Here is a 21393-nt window from a genome sequence, read left to right on the forward strand (position 1 = left end):
CTATCTCTTTCTCGCTCTCTTTCTTGGCTTGGGAACCACTCCTGGATAGTTGTATCATCCTGCAATACTTGGAGAGTACCACCTACTTCTATGACTACGGACAGCCGATGTGTAATTGTTACCCACCAATGGAGCCAGGCGACAGGCCAGACGGGTATGTTGCATGTACGTGCATGAACGGTGTGTTCTTTAGGCGACCAGAATTCAAATGATACTTCTGGCTCCGGGTTTTATAGCCGTGTCTGTCTGGGGGTGAAACTCGCACATCCCCATCGGCTCCTGTGTCAATCAGTGGCAAAGTGGTCTCCAATCTGAGAACTTTTATTAGCTCGGTTGAGTCGCTCGATCTGGCCGGGGAATTGAGAATTTCGGAATTTCAAACCGAAATTCAATTAAACGCCTTGCTCGTTTTTTGCCACTGAAAGGATTGTCACAATAGCCTTGCGGTACTCGGTCATGTTTGCATTGGACTTGGAAGAGTAATTTGGCTTTCAATATCGCTTATTTGTCGAAGCCTCAGTCTATTTCGTACAAAGTAGTTTAGCTCCACAGGGTGTTTCGAAACGAGACTGCGCATTGTGACAACGGCAAGTCAACCGAGGGGTTGGAGACGATTGACAAACGAAAAAGGGTGGTGAATGAGTGAAAAATTAATTTTCAATCAACACTCACGTCTCGTTTCTCCTCCTTTTTACTGGTGCCGCCTCCTCCTTCTTCTTCAACGTCTCTTTCCTTCTTATCACCATTGCCGTTTTTCGACCAGAGAACTTGGAAAAACGGTCTCGTTTTGTCCCTTGAAATTGTGTCATGTCATCACTTTCAAATTTACATTTCACACTTGTGACGACAACGATAAGACTGGTAAAAGCGAGGCAGGGAAAGAAGCGACTTCGTAGAACTTACTTGGCAAATTCAAGGGACACCAATCCCATTGTCCTTCAGTCCCGAGAAATGAAAAAGAAACGACCCGACTTGATCCCTCTCTCCATATACAGTACGGTGCTGCTACGTACTTCTACTATCACTATTACTACAGTATACGCTATAGCTCAGCGATTAACCTGAGCTGAGCGAGCAAGACACGCATGCATTGGGACGGAGGATGGGAGATAACAATAATCTTGGCCAATGGATTGAGCAACGGGTCATTGGCTTTGACTTTTAAATGAATGCGAAGAAAATCCCTATGGGATGACACAGGCCGCGCAGGCCGCGCAGGCCGCTCACGTGGTAGTTTCCCAAGTGGCCTCGGAGATCGACTGACTCTTCCGTCTGTTCACTGCATGGTAGCGGAACATGGCAAGGAGAGTGCGTGGTTGCCCGTGCGAACCTGATGGTATACTTATTTATTGCTCCCAGAACAATTTCAAATGAGGCAATTTTCCGCAACATTACTCCATTCAAGATGTTCCACTTTTCATGCCGCAGCCTCAGGTAGATGGATGGATGGAAGGATGGATGGAACATCCCTCGCTTTTAGTCCTTTTTTCCATGGACTCTTGTCACGTTGCATGAGTGCATGATAAAACTACAACCAGGCAGCTACGGATCAGCCCTGAAGTCAAGTTATCGTGACACTTTACAGCCATTATTCAACTGTCTTTGCCGAGCAGGAAATGGTAGGTAGAAAAAGAATCATCTTTTGTTTTTCTGATAGAACATGATTGGAATATATTTCCAGTACATTAGAAATGACAGCAAATTCTCACAATAAAAATTAAACGTATATAATAATGATGATAGCGCTGGTAGTTGCAGTTGTAGGAGTTGTGATAGTAGTAGTAGTAGTAGTAGTAGTAGTAGTAGTAGTTGAGTGGTTGATAGTTTAGTAATAGAAGTAGTAGTAGATGATTTAACAAAGACGGATTAGGAACACACTCTATCAAATAATCTGGGCTCGTCCATGACTCATTGGCGGGTGAAGCTCGCTGGTCGCTGGTTAGGCTCTGACTCTGAGGTCTCCTGGGTTGCTCACTCAATTTTGCACGTATCAAGTCGGTAAAATGCTATTCTTTTGTTTGAGAGAGTAGAAGTTTAGAGGAAAGTATCAGCAAATTGGATGGCACTCTTGGGACGAGGAGTTTTGGCAGCGGGGATCAATTCGAAGTAGTTGGAGCAACCACCACCACCTCCATAGCCATCACCGCTAGTACAACAACAACGAACACGACGACACTGGCATATTGTTGAGGTTGAGGTTGTTGTTGTTGTTGTTGTTGCTGCTGTTTTTGTTCTGTTGGGACGTTGAGTTTGGACCACCATCACTATCACGAGTCAGCCATTCTTCCTCACCAAACCATCTGCTCATCTCCTGAGCCCACTCCATTGTGAGAAGGTGACGAAAAGCTACCATTACTATTACTATTGTTCGAGTTCCCTGTTCCATTGCCGTTCGAATTGGGACCATTGATTACCCCGCCTCCCACAGGGTTACCGCCTATTCCTCCTCCACCTCCTCCGGCATTTCCACCGGTGGGGGTCACTCCATTTTGGTTAGAACCTGGGTTGCCAGAGCCTATTCAAGAAGATTGACAACTTATGAAAACTTCCATCCAATTCTTTCCTCCATACAATCCATGCATTTCAAGCTTACCTGGATTGGAATTGAAGTCATCTTCTGGACTAGAATTACTGTTGGGCGGGACCATCTCTCCAAGGGGGAATTCTGAGCCGGGACCCGAGAAATCGGGCGCTCCGGAGCTCGGGGGCATGGACTGGGGTGGACCCATTGGGCCGTTCATGGGACCACCGTGCATGGGTAGAGGCTGGTCCATATTGGGACCCCCGGGTCCCATGTAGCCCATTGGACCAGGTGGGATGGGGAAAAAGCCATCCGGCGGGGGAGCGAAGTTGGGAGGGTACCCAAAATCGTGATAGGGCTTATCGTGGGGAAAGTATCCGAACTCATCACCGATCAATGGAAATCCCCGTCGCCCGCCTTTACCCGGAAAGAATCCTCTACCCGCCACCATACTGTTCGTCATCTGCTTCATGCGTCTCTCTTTGCTTCGCTTGTTTTGAAACCAAACCTAAGGCAGAGGAGGAAGAGGAGGAGGATAGGAGAGAAGTAGACATTTAATTGCCATCACAACTTGAGGTCAAGTCCAAGAGGCACCAATTAACAGCTCAGCATGGGATCACCCAAGAAACTCAGTTGGTACTTTTTTCCTGCCTTTGTGTTTTCTTACCTGTATCACACGCATACTGAGCCCTGTCTCCTTGGCCAATTGCTCGCGTATGTGTCGCGTGGGTTTGGGTGTTTGAGAAAATGCAGTTTTCAAGACTTCCAATTGTTTGGCTTTGATTGTCGTCCTTGGACCCCGTCTCTTTCCGGCCGCCGAGTCATCCGGGCTTTTGTTCTCACTGTCTTCGCAGCCTTTACTATCCAGGCCATCGCCGTCCAGCGAGTCGTTGTCCATATCGGACTTTATCATCACGTGGTCTTGACTACCATGAATGGTCTTATCTGAAGCTAACGAGTTGTTATTGGTCTCCATCTTGCCATGAGGAGGCATGGGATGGTAGGGTGAGGTCGCTGGGTCCATCAGGGTATGACCAACTGGAGGTGGGGGCAGAGGTGGAGGCGGCAGATGAGGACTATGATGATCGCCAATACCCGGGATAGACACTTGGTCATCAACTTCCTCATCTTCATCCGAGAAGAGCGAGTCTGCAAGGGCAAAACAGAGAAAGAGGTATGTGATTAGGGGGTCGTGAGAACGTTAACTGCATGAACTACATAGGTCTCTTGGATTCCCGTCAAGAGATCCGCTTAACACGGGCTACTGCTAGTATTTATGTTCCGTTGTTGAGCCAAGGGATGACCCAAAAACATGGCAAGCGGGCAATTATGCTCTGCTTGTGTTCGTAAAAATGCCCCCAAAGAGGTTATTATGTGTACGTACAAACGTTGGGTCGTGTTTTACTGTCTCATCGTTATTTCGTCATCATCAGACTGGACAGAGAGATGGGGGCACAAGTCCAGAGGACAGACTTGTCTCCCACATCCCGACCGACGACCTTCTTTTCAAGTCTATTACAGACACACTAAAAAGTTTGGATTTAGGTATCATGTTGGATGTTGGACATAGGAAAGAGGACATGGACGGCCATCCAGCTTGGCCCAAAACCACGGCTCCAAACTTGTGTGCACACGAGGGCAGAACTAACATTATGGCTCTTTCACCTACTCACATTGACTTGTTTACGACCAAGGGATTAATGAGTTAAGCTTCTTTGACGACGTGACGCCTTTGCAAACTCTCCGTGCTCACTCCGTAGGAACTCATCGTCAGACAGACGCATAAGCATAAGCATCAACTTGACACTATTGCTCTGGCCACTAATTCTGATTTGACAGAACAAACCTTCAGAATATATTCAAGGCAGAATAAAATATAAAATTTGGATGCACTCAGTCATTCCTTTATCATAAGCATTCGCCAGCATCCAGTCTGAGACTCGGTGGTTCATTCTCTACATACTCTTCTCCGTGTAGAGTGTACGTACTCATCTCCGACCATTGAAGCATCATTTTTACTTCCATCTCATTTGAAAATCACAGAAGACAAATATGATCCATCCGAAAGGGGTCTGGGGTGATGCCATGAGGATAAGAGGGGAGACGCATGGTTTCATGGTGGTGGTGGTGGTGGTGGTGGTGGTGGTGGCGGTGATGAGGGTAGTAGTAGTGTTGGTGGTGACGATGGCTCTGCGTGCTCCAACTTCGCAGAGGACTCCACCAATGCAGATCGCATGGACTCCCAATTGCTGGCAGTTGGTTGGCACAGGACGATGATGATGGCATGGGGGAATTTATGATGTGGCGTCTAATGTGTGTGTTGACAACCCTGGCGGGTTCGGACAATAGACAGATGTTCCACATGACCAGCCCAAAAGCAGTTGGCATGAACTAAATGGTCCTCGGCACCGAGGAAGAAGATGGTTCAATACCGCTTCCACCAGCAGCATCACCACTAATACAACGACAACAACAACAACAGCAAACGCAACAACAGCCACGTCCAATGTGGAACTCTATCATCTCATCTGGTTTAGAAGGTGGGGAGTTGACTAACCTTCCCTGACTCGCTCCACCTTGGTTCACTCACTTTTTACGATCATGCAGAGAATAGAGCGAATTGAACAATACGAACCAAGTGTTATAGAGCCAGATCTCGACCCGACCCCACGCCATTGCTGTAATCGTTATACTTGCCTAGTTTAGTATATCATCAAGTGATGGGTCGATTTTGGTCCAATTGTGATATGAGAGCACGTGCCTTTGTTTATGGAGCAGACAGTCCTAATTTTCTCTAGAGGCTCATCGAATACTGTCTGGCACTTGAAAAAGCTCTAAAGCCATACACTAGTTATGCTCCGGTATGTGTTTGAATGACCTCAAACAGCCTCACTAGATTAACAAACGAGCACGGATTGCTTCAAGTGTACGCTGAAGAATGTTCAGTTCCATGTTTGGAAACTTTCAAAACCTCCTGTCTACCCTTGTGAGCGGCGGTACCCACCAACCTTTTGTTCCGAGTGGCATTCAGAGAAAGTTAATCTTCCGACTTTGTGGGGCTCCGTTTATTCGTCAGTGATAAGGACCTCTCTCAATGATCAGACGGATTTTCCCTCTGGTTCACATTCAAGGCAGAATCAGCTCACCCAAAGCATCGATCCACTTATGGATTGAAAAGTAAAAGTAAAGGTTAGATGTTGTATTTCGTTTAATAAAAGGACGAAAACACGGCTTTCGAGTCATGTTCAATTTCTCCGGAGAATTCAATGTCGTCTCCGTGTAAGCCATATTTCACGCATTGTAAGTAATTCAATGTAAAGTGACAGGTCATGTAGAAACCGGGGAGTGGAATAGAAAATGGAAAGCACGTGAAAAAGGCAAGCTCTTTTCATTCCTAGTTCTGATCAAGAGAAAAGAGAACATCTGTACTCACGTCCAACTAATACAATAGAATGTACTCTAGTGAATCCCATTTCGATTCGGGCATCACAGGTGCTCAACTCCTCCTCCTCCTCCTTCTACTCTTCCCCCCAAGAAGGTCCTTTTAAAGCTTGAGCTCGACACCTTCAGAGCACATGGCCCTAGAACAAGCCTTTGGCAGTCCGCTCATCTCCTTACACACGTACAAAACAGTACGGCTCCTGATCCGTCATAGGAATATTCGTGAAGCGTTCATGGCGCTTCCAAGATGAAGAAGTGAGCAATTTGTTCAAGCCTCACTTTTCCACTTAACCTTTAAGATAAATGAGTTGAAATGTTCATGCATAACAACTATCCATTCTCTCGGCTGGTTGGGGTTTGGTTGGGATGGTACACCATGTGCACTACTACCTCTACTACTATTGTACGGCCTCAATCCGCTATCATGGACTGGGATGGGTCTGCTTCTCGATCTCCTCATCTTCTTGTGTCGCCCAAAGTATGAAAGAGACCAACTCAAGACGGTACTTTTGTGCTGCGTGTGTGCGATGGTGTGGGGCTGTGAGCCCATAACCGTACATGTAAGGTGGGACACAGACAAAGCGCTGAATTATGTGGGAGAATGAAGTGTATGTACGTCGCTTGTCCGTACAGATACAACGGGCGTAAGTCAGATTTATCATGTAACAAATTGTGTGTGAGGCAACATTCGAGGCACTACTTCATTTGGGATGCCTGCTGCACGAAAGAAATGAGCTTGAATGTGCTCCAAAAAGAGTCAAAGACTCGAGTAACCAAGGAGGGTATAGGAACATCGGAGTTTTTAGCGACGCCAGAGGGCACTGCCTAATCATGGCCAAATTAGAGCCCACGTACATAGGTTGACCTCTTCATTGCACGAGCGAGACAATCCAGGATCCTTATTTGGGAATGTTGATATTGAGATTCAGATCGGGGTCGTGAAGCATCGCGATTGCTTTTGTGAGGGAAATGAACCGCGTTGAACTCGGCTCTTTTCAGGAAATTCTTCTCAGAGAAAAAAGCCTAACCTCATTCATGAGAGAAGAGTTACATGAAGGTGCTTTGTGTTTCAGCGATAAGTTGGGCATTCAAGTACTCACACCTCCCTCCATCTATCCATCCATCCATCCATCCATCCCACGATGACGATCACCTCAATGCAATCGAGAAGAATGGGAGCAAACTTGGTAGCCGAGAAGAAGCAACAGACAATTTGTCGAGCATTTCCCATCTTTTTGTCAGGCACGCATTCTTCTCGGAGTATGCAAGACGACCACTCGTGGTCGTATACCTCCTACCTTCCAGAATTACAACTACTACTACTATTGCTACCAGTGCTCGGTTCGGGATGGAGCCGATTCTCAACTTGGAACCCACTTCCTGCCATCACGACGACATCAAGGTGATGGTGGTGGTGGTGGTGGTGTTGGCGATGATGGTGGTGGTGTTTTCTATGAACAATGCATTATTCGATCGAGCCGGGCTTCAGTAGATAAAGGTGCCCTATGTAGAAGTGACGACTTTTTCGTCAGTATTAGGTTTACTAGTTGGACTACACGATGAATCTTGGTTTTCTGAGAATCCTCAATAGCCAGTTCAACAACCAGCCCTCCATTTATGAGCCCAGGAAAAAAGATGACTTTTGGGAGTACATGGAGATGGGGTTGGGTCCATTGTTCGAAATTTTAATGTGATGAAGAGCACACCTTCGTCGGGTGAAAGGGGCAGGACTTGGCATTAATCTTACACCTAATGGCCAAAATTGTGCCTCCATCTACGTGTGTAGTAGTACTGTAGGCAGTATGCATGGATGGATGGATGGATGGATAGATAGCTAGATAGAGGAGACCTAAACTGGGGAGAGACTCAAGAGGGCAGGTTGAAGATCTCCTCGTATGCACAGACTACATCCATACGTAGTACTAGTCGTCTGAACACTCGTCCTTTAGTGGCTGCTGGTTATTTATGGGCAAACGTTATACGTTGAGAGAGATTCTTATCACCCAGATGAGATATTCTTGGCATCGTGCCCCATTTGGACGACGAATAATACACGAGAACGAACAAGAAGAAGAAGAAGAAGAAGAAGAAGAGGGCGGAGGAGACGAAGAAGAAGGAGGATCGAGGAGGAGGATCGAGGAAGGTCGAAGAAACGGACAAGATAGCAACGGGGAAAAAAGGTGGGCCGTTCAGCAACACCATCAAGATGGAGCTTAACATCAGACTCTTGATCTCTCGACGAACGAGGGCTGTTATGTCTGTGTCCCTGACCCGCTCCCCACTCCCTACTCCCCCCCCATCCCCGCTCCCACGAAGAACGCATGCATGGGATTCACTCACGGGCGGAAGGGAGCTAACGGAGTGGCGGTGATGGCGCTTTGAATGCTCAAAAAATGAGCCTTTTCAACATGATGAACATCTCAGACAAATCCAATTTAGAGAACGTGCCTGCTTGTCATAGAACTCCCAACGGTCTTCCATAGCCCGGGATTGGCTTCATATTTCGAAGACAACGAGCCACCAGTCAAGTCAGGCAGGATACGTACATGTACACTTACGGTACGTGGGCGGGAAAAACAACCCGACGACAAGAATGAGGTGGAGTCAAGCATCTATGTAGGTTTTGAGTTCAAGAATTTAGTCGATGCTCCCTCTACATTGGAGAACAGTATTGAACGCACAGACTCCATGTGCATCCCCAACGCCGTCATCACCCTCGGGAGTGTTCAACTCATTTTCTATTGTACCTCAAGTGTGAAATGAGGATTTTTCCTCCATTTTCATTCTTCAGCCGGTTTGGCTTACACCTCAAATACGCGTATATAGTAGGGTGATGGTGGTGGTCGTCAGAGCGAAGAATAATGCAAGTATCCCCTCACACTCAAGCCACTCTCTATTCGTACTGTACATGCTATAGACGTACGTAGGTACGGACGCAGAGTACTTAGCCCGCTAGCTCGACAAGGGGGCCGTGTTGAGTGGAACAGAGGTGGAGATGGCTTGAAACTGTTGAGCGAGGGGAGTCATTTTTTCTCGTCATCCTTTCTCTCCTCCTTCAAGTTGTTCAACTCCACGATAGACAGCTTACGCAAACATCCAGCCAACAACCGTTCCTAGCGGATGAGTGCTAGCCCAAAAAGCAACTGAAAATCAACTTCCACCAACCAACCAACCAACCAACCATCCATCCATCCATCCATCTATCCATCCATCCATCCTGCCTTTCTTCCACCCATCCAGCTTCTTGGTCCCATTTCTTGCCAGCCACGTTATTGGAAAGCAACTCTGCAAGTCCGCTTCTTCCAAGATTCCGTGTCCTCTTACAGTCTTCTTCTTTTCCTCCTCTTTTTCCTCCCCCTACTACGATAACTACTACTACCACTACTGCTTCCCCCACTACTTCTTCATTCTCCCTGCCCCCTGCTCATTTTGCTTTTCAACCACCCTCATATACGGTTTTCGACTGGCCTTTCCCAACCGCCCAGTTGCTTGATTGGCTTCACTCTGGTGTACCACCACACCGTTCGTGTCCTGTCTTTTGGATTTGCACGTATACATAGTGAGCTCAAAGTGTGCTCCAGGAAACCACTTCATACTTGGTAGCTCTCCCATGAAGTTGGTTGAAGAAGAAAATATCTAGAAAGAAACAACTTTTAAGAGCCACCTCTCCAAGCCAAGGGCTCAAGGAGACAAGGACATGTTTTCCTTTGGAAGAGACCAATCAACAGAACAGGCCGAGGCAACCGAAATAGATGCGTAGCAAGAAGGAAGGAGGGAGTGATATTTGGCTGCACATCATGGGCCAGAAAACTCGTACTGACTCATAAAAAGAGCCTGAAGATTTTCTTTATCACCGCTTTTCGCCTCCCAGCCCTGGCATATTCTATATCTTCAGAACGAGGACGAGAAAAGGAGGGGAAAATCCATGGAATGGGAATTCCTTTCTCTCTTTCCCCTCCCTCTTCCTTTGGGTCTTTGGGTGTTTGGCTCGGAACGGGGCAGATAATTTCGAGATACTGTGAATATCCTCCGACTTGCAGCTAGTCAGCTCGCAGATATGAGAAAAGATGCAACAAGGAGAGAGAAGGCCAAGAGCGGCTTCTTGAACATCCGCGTGTAGTCTTAACTCTTAGTAACTGTCGATAGAGTGGTGTCATTACGTTAGTGGATGGACGTGGAAGCACCCCATGGGCAGCTAGCGTGTTCAAGGCGGTGTGCTTCGCACAAATATTACCCGTTGGTGCCTTTGCGTTTCATGGGCGGAGTCTCTTATCTCGACCAGAGATCTTGGGTGCTAGATTCAAGACAGCATTCTCAGCAGCCAGTCAGAGATGGCAGCATCTATCCCCTCTTGTAAGACCCACAGTCTCCTACCACGACCCACTCACTCACTCACTCACTAGGTGCACGTACACTCAGTAGTGTGGTGGGTGCAAAGATAGCGAGAAAGAAGGAGAGACAGAGAAAGAGAAGTTGAAAATCGACTTTCCGGATTTAGCCTCCTCCTCTTGGTACATGGGTGCTGCCATTGGTTTTTCCCTCTCCTCTCTTCTCGTTTCCCAACTTTTATGAGAGCCTCGAAAATATGAAAGTTTATCTCTGGATCACATCTGCATGTTCGCATCCTCCGTGACCAATGTGAAGATGGATCGATAAAACCGCTCTTCTCTAGCACCTCAAGCTAGCCCAAGGCCCCAGTAGATCAACCACCCAACCCAGCCGGGATTGGGAGTTCTCGAATGTGGAGCTATGTTTTGCACCAAAGTTGGCGGGAAGGCCTTTTGATGAGTATCAGCTGCAGGTTTATAAGAGCTCCAGGTAGTTTTGGGTTCTTGCTGAAGGAACCACAAAAAAAACACCATGTACGTACGTACAAATACAAGCATGAAGATACAGTAGTACCGAGAGGTAATGGCGCTTGAAGCACGTAGCTGTGGCCGTGTCTTTACTACTATCCTGCCCAAGATGGGAGTGGTCCCCCGCTGGGACATTCTAGACCCCTTCGGGAGGAGGGGGGATGTTTCTTACAGAGTCATCTTGTAAACAGATGATGATGATGAATAGCTTGAATTCACCAAAAGACCAAGCCAAGAACGTCTGAAGAACGACCTAGCTAGCCGGTGGTTGGTTGGTGGGTTGACTGGTTTGATTCACTAGCTAGCTAGCTAGCTAGTCAGCCAGCCAGCTAGGGGCTTGCTGGGTTTCCAAAGGTTGGCAAGAAGACGAACGAACACATCAGAAGGGCTCTTGCTCTAGATACTTTGTTTCGGAGCAGGAGCCCAAAGCTGGTACGATTACGTACGAGTACAGGGGACCTCTTTTGAAAGTGAGGGAATGCCTTGTTTTGATGGAGAGAGACAAATGATTCGTCGGGTCCCAAGCCAACCCAGAGCCAGAAAAGAACACATACCTGATCGAGCGAGAAAAGGAAATTCCAAACAACCAGTCAACGAATGAACTTTTATCCTCGTTAATTTGTCCTATCGTCGTCAACCATGAGGAGTAGATCGGACACGCCGACTATCCACGAGGACATGCCAAAGGTATGTGGTTGTTGTTGAATGGTTCGGGCTACTCTGGTCTTTTCCTCCCCGTTTTGGAACCCTCGTGTCTCTCTTTCTCGTCTTTCTGTGTCTCTGTCTCTCTGTGTCTCTGTGTCTCGATTCTCCTCGTTGTCACTGTCAGATCCAGCTCATGCACTTGGCATAAACCGGAACGGATTTGTCCAACAAAACCAACCTGATTATTTCAACTCTTGTTTCCATTTCCGAGATTTGAATGAGTTTGACAGCCAGGTAAAATTCAGGACCAAGTGACGACTTCCTGTGATTGCGTAAGTGAACTTTTGTGCTCGGTGGTCCCACATTCTCTAATTCCCCCCCGTTTCAAGTTCTCCGACTCCTCTTGTACTTTCCCCCCTCTTTTCTTCTCAAGTTTGGACCGTATCAGCTGACTGTCAGACCTCTCTCTCTTTTTCTCTTTCTGGTTCTCTCTCGCTTAGAACTGCTTGTTCGTTTGGTTCATTCCCCATGCTCGAGGACAGACTAAACTGGCCATTGGGATTGCTCCTAACTATGCCACTAGAGTTGCTGCTACTCTCACACAGATTCTTGACATTCAGCTGCTGCTATCGAGGATTGTTATCGCAAATGTCATGTCCCTCAGTTCCCGAGGAGCGTTATCCACTGGTTCAAACCTCCAAGCTTCCACCCCTCGGTCACCTGGGTTGTGGAACGATTGAACCATAGTCTACCAATGTATGTATACTTGTGCGTGGCGTGCATGGCAAGTGAGTTGAAGGAAGGCGGAGAAAGATCCTGGAGGATGAGGATGGTAAAGGGGCGACGGGCAATAGTATTGGACCCCTTTCCCATTTGTTTCATTGTCCAGGATCCGCCAACCTCTTGGTTAAGCTAAGGATCATTCAGGATGGGCACTAAATCAGGATTTCACTTATTTGACTTGATCCAAAGCTATTCAAGGGTTGGGTGGAATACGTGGCGGAAGTATTTTCTAGTAATAGTTCTCAGAGCATGGTGTGGCCACCATGTTGATGACACCCCAAGTGAATGAGCGAGTGAGTATGGTTGGGAACTTGGAATCTGTCAAGTCCATCCAGAGGACTCGAGTAAAATTCCAGGGACACAAAAAAGCGCCACACGCGATGTCAGTCATTCTGCCAACGACTCCGCGATGATATCGACACTTTATCGAACGCGTTCGCGAGCGACTACCGTAAATTGCAGTAGTCCAGAGCATGCACTTTTGTTGTATGTGCTGTACGTATAGAAGTCGTCGGTGAAACAATAATCCTGGTTCGGAGGCACGTTGTACAGTAGAGGAGGAAATGCTTCTAAACAATGAAATCAGACTTCGTTGCTCGTCAAACACGCTCATTCGTGAATAGAGCAATATTGTGTGCTTCTGTTCGCTCTTCTTTGCTTTTCTATTATGATTGTTGCGGTGCGAGGAGATTCATTGGATGTGGAATCCATAAAATATATCCAACTCAATGAGCTTTTCTTTGGAGGATGGATGGCAGAAATGCCTCATTTCGGAGCTTCATCCTTTGACAGATCCACAAATTTGAAATGCCGTACAACCCGGTGGTATGGCAGATGGGCGGTACGAACGTGGTGTGCCAGAAAAACTTTTGCCAGGACTTCCTTACTTGGTAGCCGGACCACAAACGTTTACGTTGGTGGCTGAACTTTCCTGTGTTTTCTCCCAAGAGTTCAAAAGTCAATACTGGTTTTTCACCAAGCCAGCGATGTTAACTACACCTCAATTTTCCTAAGAACTACCGCAAGTCAGACCTTTTGTGGTAGCCAGGACTGTCATAATTGGGCACACCGTCGTTTCAATTGGATATCTGACAGGGCATTATCCCTTTAGACTCAATATTACTATTATGCTCCGTCTAGATGACTGAGATTTGGAGTCACATAAAAGTCATGAAAGACGGTTGGACTCTGTTATTTGGGGAACCACCAGTCCCATGGTCAGACCATATATGCATGGTATGCCAACATTTCTACCCGACATTTCCCTGAGTTGTTGCTGACGAGTTTAATAAAAACATTTGCACGTTTTTTTCCTCTCTCTCTCTCTTTCTTTCCCTTAAAGGGGAGAGAGAGTACCTTTTATGCTGCGCTATGCTACGCGGCATTGTACATCCAGACTCGAGAAGCATAATCGTATTGCTGCTGGTTATGTGTAATGTGCGGTATGTACTGTCAGGGGTTGAGAGGAGAGGGGGAAACTGACGGAGGTCAACGTCTTCACTCTCTCTGAGTCCAACTTCTCGTTCAGTGGTGGGTGAGTGATCCTCGCATGGCTGTTAACATTGTTGCGGTTTGACGTTTTGCAACGCAATCTCAGATTTGAATTTTTTGAAGGGTTTAACCCCTCCATGAACCAATGCGTGAGAAGTTTCAAGTGCCATGAAGCATTCCGTGTATGTAGTACTAGAACAGCCGATAACAATGCGGAGAACCAGAAGCATGGCTGAGGTAGACTAGCGCGCTCATGAGACTCAAGGGAGAAGAGCTAGTAGAGATTTGGGACGGATCTTGGACATTGAGGAGGTCCCCATATAGGTAAGCTTGTGTGGGTTTGCAAAGACAGAAGGACCTGCCTGCCGAGCTATGTATGCCGAATGGTTTATGAAGGCTGTCCTTCAACTTAAAGAGTTGTGAGATCCGATCTCTCCGATCTCAACTCTGATCCCCAACTGCAGTGCGAATTGCCCTCTCAATCTTTCTTTCTGGAGCATGCAAAAACAAGTTGTCAACAAGAGCGACACCACGAAAATAGCTCACATGCCAACCAATGCTTCAAGGCAGTGCAATTCAAACGGCATCAGGGACACGAGCCAATTTCAAACGAGACTTGAGGTCGCCACCACAAATTAAAGCCTGCTTAATTGCAGGGGATTATTTTTTCTTGTCTCCCCTTCAGCTCGAAAAAGTCACAATCACTCCGATGGCAAAAACTTCGCTCTGGGCCAACGAGGAAAGAGAAATCTGTCGAGCCCTTTGCATTAATATGACGTTGGCGAGGAGTATTCATGATCCACCTCTTCAACCCTCTGGGAGATTGTGTGCCCTACTCTGTAGTTTGCGGACAACCCCCTTGAGCCTTGTGGTCGGTCGGTTCAGTGGATCCTTCAGTGACTGACCCTTTACATGCGATTGATCTCGCTTGGACACAAACCCCCTTCTTGGTCGGTCACCAAGGGGGGGGAAACTGGAGTATGTTTTATGCATGACAAGAAGTATGCAGCCCCTTTTCCAGCTGCTCTTCCTTCACCTCCATAGTTCCTACCATCACGCATGTGCTGTGAAGCTAGAACTTAAGCCTCGTACCAACACATACACACAAGTGTAAATACGAACAAGTTCTACTCTTCCAATAACTATTATCTTGGCCAGAACCACCACCACCGTCACCACCATTACCATCATCACTGTTTCGAATTGGAGACCCTGTTTTTCCTTCTCTCTTCTCTCTCTTCCTTCAACGTCGTCTCAAATCCCCCTTCTTGGTCTTGGTCTTAGTCTTGGTTTTCCTGGTCGAGCCCTGCCTTGGTCTATGCTTGGTCTCACTTGAGACGTTCGAGTTGGTTGGAACGAGGAAACTATTGAGGCTCCCATTGGACCACAGGCCATGTGAGCGGTACAGAGCATGAGAGGAAATAGACCAGAGGCCATTCGGCCTCCAGGGTGACCTCTTTCAACACCAGGACTTCACATCAAGAGTGGCATATAATAGATAAATGAGTATTTAGCCAACAGTCAACCATCCTCTTCAAACGCCTTGGCCCAAGACGGAACAGCTCAAGTCCCAGACTAGTAAAATACGAGAAGGAGCTTGCCTCCTCGATTAATCGTAGTTCTTTCAAAAGGTAGCTTGAACATTTTAACTTTTGTGGAAACAACCAGTCGTACCAGCCTTGCTCCCTATAGCACACCCATCCACCCACTCACTCGCCTAGTTACGCCCGCCCAGTCTGGTTTGGTGTTACCTCCACAGGGCAAAGGCAGTCTCAGCCAAAGCTCAAAAGCCAGGCAGCCACAAAGAGAAAAAAGAGGGAGACCAAGAGGAAGAAAGAGAGAAAAAGAGAGAGAGAGAGAGTTCAACACGAACATGATATTTGTCATTTTTCATCATCAAAAACCAACGTACAGCTCGCGGAAGGTAAACCAGCGTGGCAAATCCTTGGCCCCTTTCCTTTCTTCCCTCCTCCCTACTCAGCACATGTTAACGACTTCTAACTTATGCAAAAGATGGGAAAAATTCAGGAAAGTGTGCTCGTGCTAACTCACCAGTCAGTCCGTTTTTGACGGTTCTGTTGTCACACCAAGCACGCCAAAAAGTATCGAATCAACCGAATTTCAGCCGTCAACGACCGACCAGATCGCATCCATGAAACGGGGAAATCAATACTGACGCGTGAACTGGGTTTGAATGAAGTTACATGTACGGTTTACCCGACACTGACAACTACTAAAGGGCAGAGGAAAAGGAGGAGAAGGGGAAAGGTCGAGAAAATCGGGAAAGCCACCCAAATCCAAAGCTAAAGCTTGATCATTGATTTGGAAAAGTTTCGGGTGGCGATGCACTTCTAAAGCAGGGTCAATTTTCATGCAATGATTTGGCCACCAAAATCAATTATTGACTCGTCAGAAAACACTCGTCGAGTGGGACACCAAAGTGCCAAGTGTGAGCCACATCTAGCACGCTAGCTCTTCCCAGGGCTTTCAAATCCCAGTTTATAATACATGCGCAATTTCAAGTGAGTTCCAGCTCGTCGTTCACGATCTTTTGTCATTGTCTCCTGAGAATGAAGAACGAGGCCAACATTAGACTCCAACCTCATAACTCATAAGATGTCTCACCGTCTGACATTTCTATTTTCCGCACTAGCTTCTCCTTGGTCACCCTAATCCCCCAACGAAAGGCTTCTCCTTCTGTCTTATGCCTCCAAAAACGAGGTTTTGAACAGATTACATACCATAGAAGTGACTCTAGAAAAGTTTACATGCATCATGATTATGCATGCGTCTGACTAGTGTCAAGTGTTTTCACCATAATTCTTCATCCTTTTATAGTATTGAGACCATGACAAATGGAACCACTCAAATATTCATACCCGCCATCCGTCTCCAGTTGACCTCCGATGAATCGAACTGAAAGTGGCCTCGTGACCCCCTGTCTTTCTCGTCTCTCTTTACTAGCCCGAGATTCAATCTTGTCAAGGATGAATATTCTCATCTCTCAATCCAAGTCCGCGTGTCAGGATGATTCTATTGGGTGGTATGGTAGTCTCACTGAATTATTCCCGGTGTACTGCTCAGAACTCAGATAGGCCAGATAGGCTAGTGCTGGCCCTTGGTTCAATGGTGGTAAATGGTGAGAAACTTCACTCAGAATTCGAGATGGAAGCTTGAAATTTGTTACGATCCCATCATGAGGTCCTGACCCTTTGGATTGGGCTAGGACGGAGTCACACGATAACGAGTTTTTCTCCTCTCAAAAAGCCACCTTGGAAGTGTCGAGAAGCATCTTTTTTTCCTAGTAGGTATCTTGCTTGATCTTTAGATGGTTTCTGGTCTTACCTTGGTGATGTTTGAGATAGTCATCTTTGCATAGAAGCGTGTCGTCACCCGGTTGAAGGTAGAGCACCTCACCCGTGGACAATTGTTTGGAACACATTGAACAAGCAAAACACCGAAGATGGTACACTTTGTCGCGGGCCTTCCGCACATAATCCTGTGGAACGATGCCCTCACCACAGCCAGCACATTTTGGACCGAAACACCTAGAAGAAAAGCAATCAGAAGCGAGATGAGCCAATGCCGGACGACAACCAACTTTCAAGGAAGAAATGGTTACGGGTTTACGACCCCCTTATAATCAAGCCAGTTGCTCAGGGCTGGATGAGATTTGGCGAATGTCTGTGTGTTTTATTGATAAACATGGTATAGTACCCACGTCATGATATGGCCGTTGGTCGGATGGCATTGGTTTAGACGTTTCCCATCGTCATCGTGGCCCCCGGGCATGATTGCTTCCGCCCTCTTGACTCGTCTTTGCCTCCTTCTTCCCTCGCCTTGCTTCATTCAATGCAAACAAACTACGTTAGATTTAAAGTGCTGTCCAATCCTCGGAAGATGACCATTCGTCATGGCCAAATCAAATGCACAAGAAGCGGAATATTCGTTGAACCTGAACACCAGATCCCAGAACAATGCATTTGGGGACAAACTTGATTGTGCCTCGCACTCGTTGGCTACATACATTGATTACGGCTCATTGACTCCGAAACAAGTGCAAATCAATACGAAATGCAACAATATCAGTTGTGCCTCGTATTGATTTGACGACCCATGTCGGTATGAAATTCGACCCTTACTCGGGTCTTAAGCTCATGAGATATGACAATCTTATCCGCTTTTAGGGGATCAGCTCATTCGAGACGATCCTACCAATACCGTAGTTCTTCGGTATGACGACTCTAGCGCGATCAGTGCTTCACTACCGTACTGAATATACTCGTGCGACTGTTGTGCGTTATCCGCATTAGACATGTGCATACGTGCGTGCGTAGTCTGGGGGATCATCGGCCAAGTCCAGCTTGGCTCTCGAGGTATCGATACTCTGATATGCAGTCCGATGACTCGGGGTCGAGTAACAGAGAGTTTTGACAACAATGCCAGCCATGCTTGGTCAGGGATATTTTTTGTGTGATCCGGACCTCAAGTCTATCCGAGCTAGAGCTAGACTGTCAATCAAATGGCCACCCGAGCGAGACTTTCGCCCGTTCGGGTGGTCATGACAGCTTGGTATTACGACTGCTTCTGATGCTGCTGCTAGCTACTGATACTGCAGTACTATTACTACAAGTAATAGTGGTAGCTCTGGTTTAGTTCCAGGAGTTGTGCCAATGTGCGTTCAATGGTTGGTAGTGTGATAAGCATGCGATGTGAATGAACACGGTGGCAGAGCATTATCAATGTTCGATGTGAGATGGCTTGATATAAATGCACTAGAGGTAGGGAGGATGTGTTGTGGTCGATGAAGAACAAAAGAACTCTCGGTAGGTCTTATACATATTCAGTACTGGTATGAACGATCCATCGACAGGACTTTCCGACTGTCCGTCCATCCACCAATGCGGCTTTCTTTACATGATGCTTCTACGTCTTTTAATTGACGCCACATTCTCTCGCCTTTGATAATTCACCTCAACTTGAAGTCAATGGTGAGCGAACAATTTTTGGCCTATTGTACAAGGGCATGTCAGGTGAGAGTATGTTGGATGGATCAAGAAAGTTTCATCCCAACAGATTTCAATACTAGGCAGATAAGAAGATATCTCGCTCTTGATCTCCCAACTCGAGATGAGACAAATTTTGAATCCCTCATTCAATCCCGGGATTTCCAGGGATCAAAGCGGATCAACTTGCCTCCAAGAACTTAACCGCTTTCCTATAACGTATCCAACCAGTCGACCAGTTAGCTGGGCAGGCGAGCAGGCAAGTAAGCAGCCAGACAGACAACCAACTATACATAGACTGCTCCCTCCTCAAAAGCACACATGCACACATACTGTACATACACAGAGGCACACAAAATGTAGCCATAGAACAACCATTGAGCGGGACTGGGATATCCTAGGAGAGCCTAGGTCTCTCCCGTTTGAGTTAAACACCCCACTTTTATGGTGACTGCAGCACGGTGTCTCGATCTCAAGGGACCGTTTCCTTAAAGCATGGATCCGCAACTTGACTACCACTATTGCTCTAGCCCAGGAAATCCGAAAATTATAATTATTTATCCTTCCCGCCAACATCACTTGAACAGCCCAACTTGCATTTGAATCTTTTGGGATTTTTTCCCTATCTTCCAACCAGTGTAATCAAAAATAAAATCTTAGAAAGAAATGTAAAATCAAGTCTGTGAAATACACCTTTGGAGGAATCAAATCATTTTCTTATCATGAACCGTAATAGGAAGCTTTGATTGGGGTATAATTTTTCATTATAGACGGGTGAAAATGGACAGTCCTGTTGACAATCATTTAGGCCATCAGAATTTGTACGTAGATTGAACGAAAGGGACGGTGCATGTAAATGTAATGGTTTTCTCGTGGCCTTGGCCATTAATCAATTTGGTCAAAGTCGCAATTATTCGGATTGTTTTCATCCTAGTTTCATATTGACATGCTAGAAATTGGGCGATCATATCAGATTGTAATGGCTTGGATCTAGAATTCTGTGATTACCGCAAGAGCAAAATAAACGACAGTCCCTAATTGAAAACTCATTCTTCAAGGACGAGAGGGTCGAGCCAACCATCGACCAAAGCGAGCAATGCCATCAACCAATCTAAATAGAAAGGAATCAATCAAGAACGATCATTTCCCCTAATCAAAAGAATAACAATGCAAACTCTGCTGCAACAACGCACAACTGACGTGACAGAACAAATCACGTGTTTCAAGTATTCAAATCTTGACAACACGGAAAAAACTGAAGGCAAGAGCAAAACTAATATTTGTCTGGCTGGCAACTTTTTCCAATGGTTTCCATGAATTGAGTTACGTGCTTCGAAAAGGCTGTGAAAAGTTTGATTGAAACCGCCCCACATTTTAGAGGAGCTATTGAAGAGAAACGACTCAAATGACACAGATAATCTTTATCACGCCGACCACATCAAATTTTCTATCCAGTCGCTCAACTAACATATCTGATTGACACTTAACTTCGCGTCTGATAGAAATCGCGATGTCATTATTTTCAAATCAGCTGATTTTGCAAAGATCTCGCTGTTACCTTTTTGCATATGAGAGGTTTGTTTGGATATGATGATAATAAATTAAGGCAATGGTAGCTCTAAGAATTAGAAAAGGAGCGAGGCGACAAAAAGTGCGCTGGGCTTGAGACAACTTGGCTACAATTTGAGGGATCGTAAAGACATGGCTGGAGATGTTGTTGGTGTTATTGCTGTTGGCATTATTGCTGTTTCTCCAGTGGACTCTATAGTACTACTACGGCATCTTGGATTTTACACAAGTGGTGACAGTGAATGGTGGTGGTGTGTCTACCTGACTTTGAGGGTGGATAGTGGTGGTGGGGAGATTTTGGAGCAAGGAAAATGATCATAAAACAATCAAAACTGGGAACCACCGAGCTTCTTACTTCTGTTGTGGCAAGATGCTGCCACTATAGCTTATTTACTGAATTTCCAAAAATAGACAGAGGAGGGTGTGAACGAAATGCTATTCAAGCTTCCTCGACTTACCGATAGAAGTCTTCTCTGCAGTAGATTTTTCCTTCTCGATAGAAGCATTTCTCGTCTAATAATTTTCGGCAAATCTGACACTTGACACATGACGAATGCCACGTTTTATCCAGGAAGTGCAAGAGGAATCTGTCCAGGATGGGTCTTGAGCAACCCGCACATTCCACCGCCATCATGCTGGTCACTTTTCAATGCAAGGGCTACAAATACGATACGTATTATTATGACGGCGATGATTTTGAGCAAGACCTCGACTCGTAGATCGGAGCTGGACCAACGACAATCCCACTGACTTCTTGACCGTGGCTTCTTTGACAGTTGTCGCAGGATCGAATCTCAGTTGACATGATGGCACATCCGAAGAATTCGAACTACTTGCTGCTCAGTCCTCCGTTCGAGCTTGAGGTTGAAGAACTCGTGGCACATTGCTGGGTGTCCTTTTCATTGGTCTCACTAGAATGATGTTCATCGACTAATGGGGGGCTCCATGTTCCAACTCGATTCGGCGGGACAAGGAACTCCCGAACAACGAACGAATCCACTTTTCCACACACGACGCACCGAAAAAAGACAACGGTAGCGTTGCCGTTGCTAAGATTAGTGAAGTTCAACACATCTTCTTT

General features: G+C 46.4%; 1 protein-coding gene across 1 annotated transcript; it reads right to left on the reverse strand.

Annotated features, from left to right (window-relative positions):
- Positions 1–1632: 1632 nt before the first annotated feature.
- LOC131886757 (LIM/homeobox protein Lhx1-like) lies at positions 1633–21393 on the reverse strand. The gene is made up of 5 exons (XM_059235153.1): positions 20771–21393; positions 17083–17285; positions 3189–3670; positions 2594–3029; positions 1633–2515 (listed from the first exon to the last, which is right to left on the reverse strand). Exons 1-5 carry the CDS (start codon positions 20944–20946, stop codon positions 2289–2291), a joined length of 1524 nt encoding a protein of 507 aa, XP_059091136.1. The 5' UTR covers positions 20947–21393; the 3' UTR covers positions 1633–2288.

The sequence above is a fragment of the Tigriopus californicus genome, chromosome 9, assembly GCF_007210705.1.
Source record: "Tigriopus californicus strain San Diego chromosome 9, Tcal_SD_v2.1, whole genome shotgun sequence".
Lineage (NCBI taxonomy): Eukaryota > Metazoa > Arthropoda > Copepoda > Harpacticoida > Harpacticidae > Tigriopus > Tigriopus californicus.